The 14,606-nt window shown below is 34.9% G+C and overlaps 1 protein-coding gene across 1 annotated transcript; it reads right to left on the reverse strand.

Moving 5' to 3' along the window:
• Positions 1-1,086: 1,086 nt before the first annotated feature.
• LOC128997549 (uncharacterized) lies at positions 1,087-4,998 on the reverse strand. The gene is made up of 2 exons (XM_054423189.1): positions 4,557-4,998; positions 1,087-3,500 (listed from the first exon to the last, which is right to left on the reverse strand). The coding sequence occupies exons 1-2, from the start codon at positions 4,996-4,998 to the stop codon at positions 1,087-1,089; spliced, it is 2,856 nt and encodes a 951-aa protein (XP_054279164.1).
• Positions 4,999-14,606: the final 9,608 nt, after the last annotated feature.

Below are 14,606 nucleotides of genomic sequence, written 5' to 3' on the forward strand. Positions count from 1 at the left end.
ACGAAGCCTCACAAGTCGAACATTTCCATCCTTTCCTTTGATTAATTCAACAACACGCGCCAATGGCCAATTTAATCTCTTTACTCCGTCACCTCCAATTAGAACAATTTCACCAACTTTCAATTCATAAGGTTTTTTCTTGTTGCCATGTAGTTGTAGTTGTCCCAAATATTCTGAGCGAAAACGTTCCCTGAGATTTTGCTTCAATTTTTGACGATATCTCAGTCGTTGATTGAGATCAGTTGCTTCTATTAAGTCGAGATCTGGTACTCCAACTTCTTCCACATCATGTAAGAATAAACTTGGTGTTAAAGGTGTCAAGTCTGAAGGATTCTCTGAGACATATGTTAATGGTCTCATATTCATAATTGCTTCACAATCGCAAAGTATGGTTTCCATTTCTTCTCGAGTGACGCAAGAATTTTCCAAAACTCTTCGTAACAGTTTCTTTAAAATGCCAATTAGTCTTTCCCACCAACCTCCCCACCAGGGTCCAGTAGGTGGTGAATGTTTCCACTGGATTTTCTTAGCAGTGCTATATCGCTCGATGGAACGCCAATCTAGATCTCTCAAAGTGTTGTTAGCTCCTGTAAAGTTTGTGCCTTGGTCACAGTAGATGATACTAGGACGTCCTCGTCGGCTGATGAATCGCCTTAGGCCCATGAGAAAGGTATCTGTTGATAAGGACGATAATAGTTCAAGGTGAACTGCCCTGTAGACGCCGCAGGTAAATATACACACCCATGCTTTGGAAGATCCTTTCTCAATCTTCAAATATAGTGGACCAGCCAGATCAACACCAGTCACTTCATACACTTTAGCACTTCGTACTCTGTCTTGTGGCAATGGGGTTGGTAGAGATTGAACATGTTTTGATGTGTGTCTTTTACAAATTACACATGTTTTCAAGACGGATTTTATACTTCGCCTTCCGCCAAGTATCCAAAATCGTTCTCTAATTATTGTCAAAATCATTTGACTACCAACGTGGCAGTTGTCTACGTGTATGTCCATGATTAAATTGAAAACGATTTGATTCTTAGAACTTGGTAAAACGATAGGATAACAAAAGTCATTTGTGTCCTCTCAATTGCTAACCTTTGTTTTCACTCTCAAAAGTCCTTTGCTGTCTTCATATGGAATCAAAGTCTTAAGTTTTTCATCTGTCACTCCTTCAAAGGATTCTGATTGAATAATTGATATCAATTTTTCTTCTGCCAATGTGTATTCTTCTAAAGTTAAGTCACAGTTTTTGATAGTCTTGTTCTTCATTAAAGTATTGTTTTTGAACCGATAAATCCATCCTATTGTTCTAACAGCTTTCTTGTATGTCGAACAATTCATGTACAACCACTCATTGTCTGTGACATTGTTAACAGCAGAAATAACAGTCCTTTTCTTTTCACTGTTAATATCATCCTCATTGTATGGAGTTTCTTCTTGATGAGGCCAATTTTCTGGAGATTCTGTAATCCAACTTGGGCCCTCCCACCATCTTGACTCAAGTAGTTTCTGAGCAGAGCATCCTCTTGAGGGAAGATCAGCTGGATTCTTGTTACCGGGAACAAATCTCCATTCATGCTGTGAAGTTAATCTCCTGATTTCTGACACTCGGTTGTTGACGAATACATTCCAATTATCTTCCCGTTTAATCCATGCTAAAACTGTTGTTGCGTCAGTCCAGAAATATGTTACTACATCATGTAACTTGTAGTCATCAACGATGGTCGAATACAACCTAGCAGATATAGAAGCCGCTAACAATTCAAGTCTAGGAATTGTCATCTTCTTAGACGATTTGGTAACTGGTGCTACCCTAGATTTTGCTGCAACTAGTTGTACCCTGACATAATCTTCCAACTCAATACGCAAAAAAGCGACTGAAGCGTATGAATTCTGGCTGGCGTCTGAAAATATGTGGAGTGTCCAATTTGTCATGGTGTTTGTACCAGGTAACCATCTAGGTATCTTGATTTCACTGAGGAAGTGGATGTCTTTTAACCATTCCATGAAACCATCTTTTGTCTTTGGATCAACTTCTTCATCCCAACTTGTGCCTTTTTCCCATGTGTGTTGAAGTAGTAACTTTGGTATCAAGGTAACACAGCATGTAAAGCCGATTGGGTCAAAGATGCGATGTGCCGTACTCAAAATAATTCTCTTTGTGATCTTTTCAATGTCAATATCTTGTAGGCTGGCAATATTAACTTCTAGTGTATCTGATTCTCTATCCCAGACCAGACCTAGAACGTTTGATTTTTGTTGAGACGATGAAAATGAGTTATTGTCAACAGTCAGCTCCCACCCTCGAAGTTCAAACTTTCTCTCGTACATAATCTTAGTTGCTACTTCAACAAACTGCTGCGCTTCTTCCCAGTTGTCTACGCTGCACACACAGTTGTCAACATAAAAGCTGGAAGCTAGGGTTTCAACTAACTTCAAAGGCCAGTTGCGTTTGCCTTGCTTAGTTTCCAGTAGTATTTCTTCCATTAGTAGTCTGATTGAAGCTTCCAATAAAAAAGGGCTCGAGGAAACTCCAAAAACAACTCGACAATGTCTGTAAACTATAAGTTGTCCTTCCTTCGTAGTCCACAAGAATCGCAAAAAGTCTCTGTCGGCTTGGTTCAAAGCAATTTGTAAAAATGCCTTGCGAATATCAGCTATTACACCAATTTTCTTCAGTCGAAATCGAGCCATTACTGAAGGAATTTTCTCGATAAGATTGGGTCCTTTTTCCAAACACTGATTTAAAGAAGGACCTTTATGTTCATGCGCACTGGCATCGAACACAGGACGAATCGGCGTAGTAATGCCAACTTTTAAGACAGGGTGATGTGGTAGATAATGAGCAGGTCGGTGCATTTCTTCAGCTGGAACTTCTTCTATAATCTTTTCATTCAACCACCCATCAAATACTTCTTGGTATTTGTCGTATAGGTCTTCTTTCTTAAGTTTTTTCACTGTTGAAGATAGTCTTTTCTTAGCCAAGTCATAGTTGTCTGATAGCGGAGAGTGATCTGCCATCCAAGGGAGACGAACTTCAAAACGTCCTTCTTTGGTGATTTTTACTGTTTCAAGAAAGGTTTTCTGAGTTTCGGCTTCTAATTCCTGTCTTGAACATTTCTCGTAAGGATCTAGAATTCCTAAGGTATCTAAAGTCCAAAGGTCACTAATTTTACCTGTAGTCAGCATAGAAGTTACTAAACTCGTTGCATCTTGCTTGCTACGCTGCTTGTTTGGGATTTTCCCCATCAATGTCCATCCGAGCTTTGTTTCAACTGCAACCAATTTACAGTCTAGAGCCTTGTGACCACCTGTCCATAAGTTTCCTGCTACATCTGCTCCTATTAGTACATCTATAGGACCATAAGAGTCAATGTCACTGAAGGTGATGTTCTGCAAGGCTAGCTCTTCGATCCAGGGTCCTCGTACGACTGGTGAGATGTTTCCGCAGATCTTCTTCTGGTCTAGAACTTCGAAGTGGCATCTATACTTGTCATCTAATGAAGAAAGATGTAGTACATACACATTATGATGAATTACTCCTGTACTGTTGCCCCCAAAAAGAGAATGTTGAATCTTTTCATTTTTGGTGGAAACATAACCTACTTTGGCTGCTAAGCTGGATGAAATATATGATCTTTGGGATGCAGAATCAATCAGAGCTCTTGCACAGTAAATACCTTTGGGTCCCGTTACATTGACACGTAAAGTTTGCATCAACACATTACAGGTATTTAAGTTTGCAAGTGTTTCGTCTCTTTTAGGTTGAACACTGACATTTTCATGTTCCGTTAACTCTCTACTAGGATTTGATTCATTAGACTGCTTTTTAATTTGATCAATCTCATCACACATGATGACAAAGTGAGACTTTTTACAAACTATACACTTAGGCTTAGTCCTACATTTGTTTGCAGTATGTCCAGGTTTTAAGCAACAAAAACATGCTTTCTTACTATTTACAGATGCTTTTCTTTCTGACAAAGGCATTGATTGGGCTTTGATACAATCTTGACTTTTGTGAGAAAATGTACAAAATATACAACCTTGGCTATTTGATTTGTCACATTTTTCAGAAGTAAATAGCCCTGTAGCAGTAGCTGTATTAGGCCAACTTGATTTATTTACAAAGGGAGGAGTTGCCTTACTTTGCCTACTGTCATTCTTTTCTTTACTTGGGGTCGATGAGAAACCAAAACCAGACATTGCTAACTTGACCTTTTGCTCCCCTTCAATTTCCCCTTTTAGAAAATTAAGAAGATTTTCTAACAAGTCTTTAGACGTATTTTTCTCGTCCTTATGCCTACTGAATGTATTAGAACTAGATCTCTCCCACAATTTCAAAACATCTTCTGGCAAACAAGATGAAACTAGAGGTAAGAGGATAGGTGCACACGTGTCTGAGGACACCCCTAGTGTTTCTAGGTTTCTTAGATGACACTGCAGTTTGTCATATAATTCAGAAATGGAAAGCTTCTTGGTTGACGAAGCATGGTAAACTACAATTTTCAACATTTCCCTAATGTAATATTCAGTTAGCAAGTCATCCTGACCAAAACGACCTTTGAGACTCTTAATTACTTCGGGATACATTTCTCCAGTGGCTGGGTAACTTTCAACCACTTCTCTGGCTGCAGAGTTTGGAATTGTTGCCATAACTAAATACTGGATTTTGTCATTAGGGTTTATTGATTCATCAGAATCTATTTTAGAAAACTGAGCCCAAAATGGTAACCAATCTTTAAGATCGCCCCCAAACTCTTTGAATTTGATCAAGGGAAGCTTGTATCCACTGTTGTTATGCATAGGGTAACCTAGGCCTACCTGAATTGATGAAGGCTGTGATTGACCACTTACAGAAACCTTATCTTCCTCCAGGCTTATCTGTAGGAGTTTCTCTACAGATTTCTTAGCTAGTTGAAAAGCTAATGCATAGTCCTTTTGGCTTTCCATCTCCTTGTCCATGTCATTGTCATTTACTTCAGTTGACAACATGAGTTCAAACACTTCTGAGTCATGTTTTGCTATGGATTCATATTGAGTAGCTAAAACATTTATTAAAGCTTCAATCTTAGTTAAATCCCGATCTTCACTACTAATCAAACCTTCAAGTTCTGTCCTTGTTTTAGTGAAGGTTCTTCTGATGACTCCTCTACTTCGATTTAGTTTTGATATATCCATCTTTGCACTGGTTTTAGTCCTGTCACGGTCGCCAATAATGTTGGAATTCACTTCAATATTAGGTTGAATTCTATTTATGTTGGTAAAAGCTTAAATAACGTTAAAACAGAGAGCTATTACTTTCAACACCTTTATTTTCAATTGAACTCATAACAATAAGCATTTAAATCATAATTGAATCTTAGCAAGGAAAAGTACAAAGAATAAAATATATAACAGCTGTTAGCTGATTCAAACTATATCACTTGCTGTATATAATACCATTGACTATATAACTGACAACTTCTAACATTTACTATAATGTTAATTTATTAACGCCAGGCTATCTAAAATTTAACTATATTGAACCCTACAGCAAACTACTAACATAGAATACTTAAAAATAACATTTAATTAAACACAGTTAAGCTTTACTCAATGTCAAAATTACCTCTTAGCCTACAAATTGATGGAAATAGGTGTATAATTGTTTAACAAAGTTTAATGAAACCAGATTATAGACTTACGTGTGTTTGCATGCGCGCACGTGTCACAAATACGTTATGAGAATTTGAACAAATATTTATTAACAGATAATGCTTGGTTTCTATGAAGAGATTGCGAAACATATTTACCCGGCTTGGACTATTTGCAAAGTATTCAAGCAAATAAACATACAGTACTTTTTATTACGGTAACGTATGAAATATTTGATCAGTGTTGCATAACAGAACTGATTATGTAAATAAAGTCGATTTTTTTTACTACCCTTCCATAAACCATGTATTTATCTAGGAATTATTACGAAATAAAATAATTAGCTTGAAAGCCCCTGCAACAAATAAGTTTCATATAACACTGTAATCGGTGTTTTGGGATAAAATGCAACATGAAGACAAATACACAGTTAAATATTATATTTTAAAATACAGTTTGATATTGCTGTAAGATGGATTTATCACACGTTGTAACATGTGTGACCTTTGCTCTATAATACTTGTTTTACAACAATAACTAGTATAACTTACGTATACCTCAATAACACTCTAATAACGTCTAGTAATATTGTTAAGAGTTTTAATCCTTCATTTTATGTTGTTTGTTGTTGTTCCGGATCAGTTGACAATCAAATAAAAGTTTAAATTACCTGTGTCCGCCGGTCGATGGAATATAATACTTCAGGATCGACCGGCCGGCACAGGTAATTTAAACTTTTATCGAGTTTTGTGTAATTTATTTATTTACCTACGACCATTTTTTAAGCAGCCGTTTCAGTTCAGTTCTTAAAATTGAAAAGTTTCACAGAACAGCATTGTTTACTTACATAACATAGTTTTACTTAACAACATAGGTAACGGACCAATGAGGTTCAGGGATTAAGAGAGGAGAAGTAAAATTGTAATGCTTTTAACGTCAACTAATCAGCTGTTTAAGACAAATTTAATTGATAATGAATGGCACATTAGTGTTTTGTACAATGATTCGTTGCATCACTGTCAGTGACAATGAGAGGTTATAAACGAAAACATAGCCTCTTAGAAGTTATGAGTAGTGAAGATTAGTAATTAAAAAACTGTCGTAGGTAAAGTAGTGTAAACTCGCGTAAATAGTCTTAACGACACTCGTAGAAGTTTTTAAGGCACTCACCAAGGCTCGACCTTAAATTTTCAACCTGTGTCGTTAACGCTATCTTCAAGGTCGATTCACATATCAGTTACGGCACGTCACAGGTCAGTCACATCTATCACGTCACCGTCAACCAAAATATTCTTTAATGGATTTTCTATTGAGTAATCTACACTCATCCGGCGTAGGTCTGTCAGTCGCTTTGTCGGCGTCCGTCAGTCAATTTCAAATTTTTTCCACCGATATATTTTTATTGACGTGTTTAAGGTTAGAAAATAGTGTTTTTTTTTTCATTTAAATGGTTGCGTTTGTATTTTAAGTACTATTTGTATCAATATACAAAATGGACGATGTAAATTTGATAGAAATTTGTATTTTATATTAAAAAATCACTGTATAAAAAGTAACAGAAGACTGTCTGAAATCAAATGGCTGACAGTTTGACTGAGGAATTACGGATGCAACTGAGACTGAACTGTGACTGGACAGATGTGTGAATCAACCTTCACGCGATCGTTGCGTAAACTACTTTTGTAGCTTGAATTGTGCAGGTGTTATTTATTTAATGATTATAACAAAATAAATACTTTACTAAGATAAAATGAGTAAAGTTCCACTAAGTAAGGTTCACTAAGTAAGGTAATTGATAGGAGTAGGTCGCAGTTTTATTGTTACTTTGTATATGTCACGACTTTGCAGGAAAGGTTTACAATCGCCCTGTTACGACCAGACTGAGTATTGTGAGCCAAACACTAAACATTACAGTTAGCGTTAGTGTTAATGGTGGCCTGTTTGTGTGGTGGATGTACCATGACTTTGCTTCTTCTCACAGTAGTAGAACACTTGTAGTAAAAATGAAATTACTCAAATGTCAGGATAACCAATGTCCTTCATCTTTTTCATATGGTTTGGTTCTTTATTTACTATAAAATACTTCAGTCATAGGCCTATATAGTTTTAGTTCCATTACCCTTTCGTTGGATAAAACTAATATTTTGTGTTATAGGATTCAAACCTCTAATCGGTTAACATGCGTACTTTAAGTCCTTAATGTTAAACACTATAATACAGTAGATTTATAGGTTTAGGAACAATTAATTAGAACAATGAAATCTGTACATTGTTATAGCAACGGATGTTTCAGCATATATTTTCAAATAAGATGAAAATACCGTTCAGTATGCCGATTCTGATCTTATTTACTTTCAATAGTGATTCCCCACAACAATCGATTCACCATACGTATCGTATATTCATACGATACGTATCGTATCGTATATTCATAAAGTTCATAAACTCTTATAAGCGCTAAAGTAAACAGACAAACCCCGTAATCCAATCCATGACCTCTTTAAAAAATCTACAAGAGTAGGCATAATACTGCTCTTTGATAAACTTCTACCAAAGCTTCACATACTCCTGTAAATAGGAAAACATCGTGATCATGTTCTGCGATCGTGATTTTTACTTGGCACGTCGACGCATACTATCAAAAATCTAAATTTTCTCAAATTGTATCACAATGTGTTATGTGATAAGCACTGGATCCCCTTGGTCATGGGAGTGCTTACGCCATGAGCAACTGCCCTTTAATCACTGCTAGCAAAGGAACACAGACCACTTTACGATATCTTCTCATTACCATTTGTGTCTCCATTAAATTGTTCATTAAAAGTATCCACATAATATGGATTTGTGTGTTGTGGATTGTATGCTTAAAAGTGCCTTACCATCTCAAGGAGTCGAATTGAATTAAGTTGAAATGTATTTTTTTCTCTGAAATACCTAAAAAAAGCGAAATAATAAAATTACTCTGCCACAAGTATAATGTAAATAAAAACGTTCTACGTTCTATATCCCTAACACACATCTATCTTTTAACGCTTCAATGATCGATTCAAATGCTCATAACGCGATGCAGATTCAATGTAATGTGTTTGAGGTATAGATGAGTTCATTGTTTAGTAAAATGTTTATTTACTCCATTTTAACTGTACTCAGCCTCTGGAACATTGATTTGGTCAATTTATAACACTGGATCATTTAATAATTTCGTTGTTATAATTTTCGCGTTTATCTAACTTTAATACTAGGTCTAATATTACTGAGACTAACAACACTAAAAGAGTGTGTAGGGCCTAAAGTTTACAAATAAAGGTTTGGTATTTATGTATATTCATTAAGTTATGATCAGTTAACAACCTATATAAATTTTATCTGTGTAACATAAAACAAAAGAAGGTTTTAAAAAAAGCCAAAAGAATAACCAATGGTTGACCCGTATTCTTAATTGGGCTCACACTCATTCAATAGAGGACGTTCTTTTGTTTTAATTCTTGCAGAATTTTAATATTTTATTAGAACACCAACACCCAATACGGTGTTTTTAATTTGAAATTTTACTTTCAAATTTTACCTTAAGCTTTAATATAACTTTTATTCGATTAATTACCTGAAATAATAATAATCGTTGTCATTTTATTGAAGGAGTTGAATATGTGTAGAAAAAACCAATTAGAATTTTTTGAAATATGCTCATTCGAAGATGAAAGTTCCGAGAACGACATAACGAAGTAGCATTAGTTAAATGCCTCAAAGGGAGCGACAGATTCTGTTATCTCGTGTTTTACTTAACATGCTTTGAAGCTGGGATCGTTAGTTGGATGTTCACTGTGCTTATCAAAAATTAGTTGAATAGCTGTAGATTTCTACAGCAACAGTTTACTTTTATGTATGTTTAAAATTAAAATGCATAAATTTATGATTATAATAACCAACAGCTGCTTATACACTTGCCAAACATTAGCAGTAATGTTTTCTCATAGTAAAACAGAACAAATATATTGTTAAAATGTATTAATTTTTAAAATCATGATTTAACTTTGATTAGATTAGTGGATATTAGAATTATTTAATCTACACAGTTTAAAAATACATTGATGTTTCATATTGCATATATACATCCATCCGCTAGTCACAGATGTATAGATGTATAGATTATTATTACGTATAGATATACAATGTATTGTGTAAAGCAAGCATTTGTTACTACTGTACACCCTATGTATGAACCAATTGGTCTACAGAATAAAATAATTTATATTATAGCTTTTGTAAGACTTGTGTTTCTCAGGCCTTTTAATTTGAGGGTCATGTGGTCATGGGAAATAATTAACTACTCCCAAATCAATATAGATGTAGCTTTATATTCAGAATATAACAAAATCAGAGTTTCCTAACAAAATAAAAATCCTTCTAAAATATAATAAATAAATAGGTAGATCTTACTTTAATGCGGTAGTCTACTTGGGGCTGAATTGGCACAGCTAAATAAGGTTAGGTTTCCATCAACAACTGGAACTCGTCTGAAAAATTTACCAAAAAGATTTAATTCTAAGCTAAAAATACTAAACTAAGATTTTATATGATTTAGGCTACAGTTGGAACATACAAATTGTTTCATGTCGAAACGAAAGTAGTTACACATATGAAGTTCAAACAGTTTACATAGTCAAATAAATACATATTGATCGAGATTCTTGTAAACTACATATTTCTGAAGTGAAAACAATTCATTAAAAATCACAAATAATATTTAATTAAATCTACTTACATTATCACGAGTTATAAAATTGTCAATGTGCCAACCCCTTTCCTGACTGATACAGATTCAATGCAGTACCACAATTTTCCGGCTAGAACATCTACAATCAATGATACCACTACAACAAAATAAAGTACTTCCATCTTAACTATAGGTACATATATAAAACATATATATATTTTTTTACAAACAAAATAATCGGTACAAATTCTCCCGCTACTTCCGGTAAAAAAAATATATATTTTCATTTAAAAGTTACACTACAATTCAAAGAAACCAAACAATTTATTGTCTTTAAATATAATATTTATAGTTGTTATTTTAATTGATTTTATTTTCATATTTACAGTGAATTAATTCAATTTCATGTACTACAAAATATTTCTAGGAAAGAAACCGTTTCATGTTTGCAAATCCAGTTTGTTATCTACAAAACGAGTTTTGAGCCGCTTATCAAAGAATGGCCCGGAAATTCCTGCATACCTTACTAGCCTCCGTGAAACCCCTGTCTCAAATATATTCAGTTGTAATATTCAGTTGTAGTTTGTACATGTAAAGAGTCAGTCATGTCAGTGCGCGCGTCGTGTGTCCAGTGTTTAAAAATGCGTTCTGTGTCTCGTGTCAACGTTGTCGTCTGGGTGTGAGTGTGTTGTGTCACAAATTGGCGTTTTAAGTGTCTAGTGAAATGTCAAGTGTAAAAAAAGGAATAACTCTTTCACACGTTCGTATACACATTTTCTCAATCATACTACTATCATTTGGGCCCATAAATTCACAGATTCATACACAATCACTCAATCACATACAATCATTTTCTTTCGCTAATATATTTGAGACATATAATAATCACTAAATCTAAAAAGAAATTCTTAATTACAACAAGTTTATTTAACTCTAAATTTCGTACTCGTTTTGTTGATAAGAAACTCAACCGATCTTTTAATAATATTTACAACTAATATTCCAATAAACATTTCAAATGACGTTACTACAACCTACAACAAACAAATAATTCCTTAAACTTTTATGAAATAAACCAAAATTTTGTCTTGACTTTTTACATAAAATAATTAATGTATACATCTCAATATCCCAACTTTACTGTTTGTACAGTTTTAGATCAATAATATGAACCTTTTTAATGTCTGAAGGATTATGTACATGTTGGATAAGGACACTGACGTCTGTAATGAACCATATAATCTTGTATGGACCAAAATATTTTCTTGCTAGTTTCTTGGAAAATTTCTTTGCCTTGTCGCTCAAGTAATGCGTCTTCCAAAACACTAGTGAGTTTATCTTGAAAGGATGTTGACGTCTCGTAGCTGAATACCTATCACGTTCCCGGTTTTTTGCAACACTTCTCTTTATGTTCTTCACAGCTCGTTCAAGTTGTTCTTGTTTTTCTTCCTTGCTCAAATCATGTGATAGTAAGTCATGTAGGTTCCAAGTATTTGACAAAGCATTATTTGCATGGTGATTAAACATAAGTTGAAATGCTGTGTATCCCGTTGAACTGTTCTTCGCTGTATTCAAAGACATCTGTACAGTATCTAGGTCTTGGTCCCAGTTTGTCTGCTTGTCATAGTAGAAACATCTTAATAGAGTGGAGACATCTCGTATCATTCTTTCACTTCTGTTTCCAGCGGCACGATAGATAGGAATTTTTCGACCTTGAATACAATTTTTGAATAAATATGCTTTGAATTCATTTGAAGTGAAGCATTTTGCGTTGTCCGATACTAGGATCCTAGGAATTGAGAAATTTGCAAAGGTCAACTTCAATTTATTTATTATTTGTTTTGAGGTCGCTTCTCTCAGGGCGTGTAACCATACAAACCTACTAAATCCATCTACCATGACCAATATATATTTGTTGCCGGTTTTTGAGGTGGGCAAAGGGCCAAGTATGTCAATAAATACTGTGTTCAAATTTGTTTCTATTGGTAAAGATATCAATTTTCCTTCATATTTTCTTTGCGCTGTTTTTGACATGGCGCAAATATGGCAATCCTTAATTTTTTGTTTAATTTTATTTTCCAAGTCCGGGTGATAGAAATGCTCGTTTATTTTTGCTAAGGTGCGAGCAATGCCTAGATGACCACCTATTAAACTGTTGTGATAAAATGCAAATACAACATTTGTTAGATGAGACGGCAAATAAACTGTCGGTTTACCGTGATGGCTTTGATAGAGTAGAATGTCGTTTTTTAGCGTAAAACATTCTTGATTAGTTTTGTTTACTATGCTCTTGACAATATCAATACATTCTTTATCTTGTTTTTGTTGATATTTGATATCATCAATACCTAATGGAATGTCTAGCATGATATTGAAACTATTTTGTTCCTCGTTTGCATTTACTGTACAATTATTTACATTTGTTTTCCTAGGTAAGTGCTGGCGTTTCATTAGATTAATCCTAGTCTCGCCTAATTGTTTATTTAGATTGATAATTTCCATATCTTCCTTTTCTCTTGGTCTTTCGACATCAAATAGTCTAGATAATGCGTCAGCTACTAAGTTTTCACTGCCTTTTTTATGGATTACAGTGAATGGTAAATTTAGTAGCCTTTCTACCCATCTGGTAAGACGTCCTAGTTTTCGTTTGGAATTTAAAACATAGCTGAGGGCCTGGTTATCCGTAACAAGCGTAAATGGTTGAACCTCTAAAAACTGATGCCACTTTTCAATTGCTAAAATTGCACTGTACGCCTCCTTTTCATAAATACTATATTTTAGTTCAGCATCCGTAATTTCTTTGAGTAGAATGCGATCGGAAGTAAATCACCTCTCTCGTTTTCCTGGAGTAAGGTTGCCCCACATCCGTATTCAGAGGCGTCAGTTTGCACAACAAAAGGTTTTTTGAAATTAGCAAGCTGAAGGACTGGAGGATTAGCTATTTTAGCCTTAAGCGTATCGAAAGCAGCCTGACATTCGGGAGTCTATTTAAACTTAGCACCTTTTTTCTTGAGAGCGTGAAGGGGTCTACAAATGTCAGCGTAGTTAGATATATATTTGGACCAGTAACCACACATTCCAGTGAACTGTCTAACTTGCTTTACAGTTCTGGGTTCAGGGAATTTCATCACACTCGCAGTTCTCTCGGGATCTATTGTAATGCTGTTTTCCTTTATTAAGTGGCCCAAAAAACTTATTTCTTTACAGAAAAACTTAGCTTTTTGCACATTGACAGTTAACTTCTTCTGGGCTAGTCGATTTATAACTTCTTTCAGATGTTGTAAATGGGATTTCTTGTCTGGGCTGTAGATGACAATATCGTCACAGAAGTTAATAACATACTTGAATTTTATGTCGTGAAAAATATTGTCCAAATAGCTAGACAATACAGAACTGCCAACTTGTAGTCCGAAGCAAACCCTCTTCATACGGTATTTTCCAAATATCGTGCTGAAGGATGTAATGTCTCTTGATTCGGGCGCTAATTTGCATTGTAAAAAGGCTTTATTCAGATCGATGACAGAATAATAGGAGGCTCCTTGTAGATGCTGGTGCATGTTTTGTAGATCGCCGATAGGGTAGTCCATTTTCACGAGTTTCTTGTTTAGCTCGGAGTAATTGACGACTAGACGATCTTTGGCTGTCAAGAATGCTGGACTCGAATAAGGGCTAGTAGATGGTTCAATAATATCCTGTTCTAACCACTCGTCTATGATCTTCTTCATTTTGGTCACGCTAGGAGGACTTAGATAGTATGGTCGTATGCAAACTGGAGTATGGTCGTTTAACTCTAACTTCACTTCTAAATCAATTGCTTCGCCTATTTTATCGGTGAATACCTCAGAATATTGATTTACTAGTTTGTTGATCTCTTCTGTCATATCTGGGCTATCAGTTTGGATCTCACTCATTGATAACAAATTGTAGCTATCATTTTCCAATAGTTTTATGGTTTTCTTGGGACAAAATTTCAAATAACATGTTTTACTTCCGAAGTCAATAGTTAAACTCTTGTTGTGTAGAAATGGTATTCCTAATATCATATCATAAGCTCTCTCCTTTATTACTAGAAATTTTTCGGTCCATGAAAAAGTATCTATTTTTATAGGCACTTTGCATTCACAGAATATCTTTATCTCGCCTTCATTTGCTGCCTTAATTATGCCTTCCCATTTATTTGTCTCTTTAATCATTTTAAGTTTCTTTAGTTTTCTGTACAAATGTAAGCTTATGAAATTTTGAGAGGCCCCTG

This window comes from Macrosteles quadrilineatus, unplaced genomic scaffold (assembly GCF_028750875.1).
Source record: "Macrosteles quadrilineatus isolate MER2022 unplaced genomic scaffold, UCM_ALF_1.0 Scaffold_6__1_contigs__length_79288215, whole genome shotgun sequence".
NCBI classification, from domain to species: Eukaryota; Metazoa; Arthropoda; class Insecta; order Hemiptera; family Cicadellidae; genus Macrosteles; species Macrosteles quadrilineatus.

Coding starts and splice junctions, on each gene's coding strand:
- LOC128997549 (XM_054423189.1), bottom strand. CDS start 4,998: ATGTTGTCAACTGAAGTAAATGACAATGACATGGACAAGGAGATGGAA. Junction 3,501..4,556: donor GAGTCTCAAAGGTCGTTTTG/GTCAGGATGACT, acceptor TTTCTTCATTAG/ATGACAAGTATAGATGCCAC.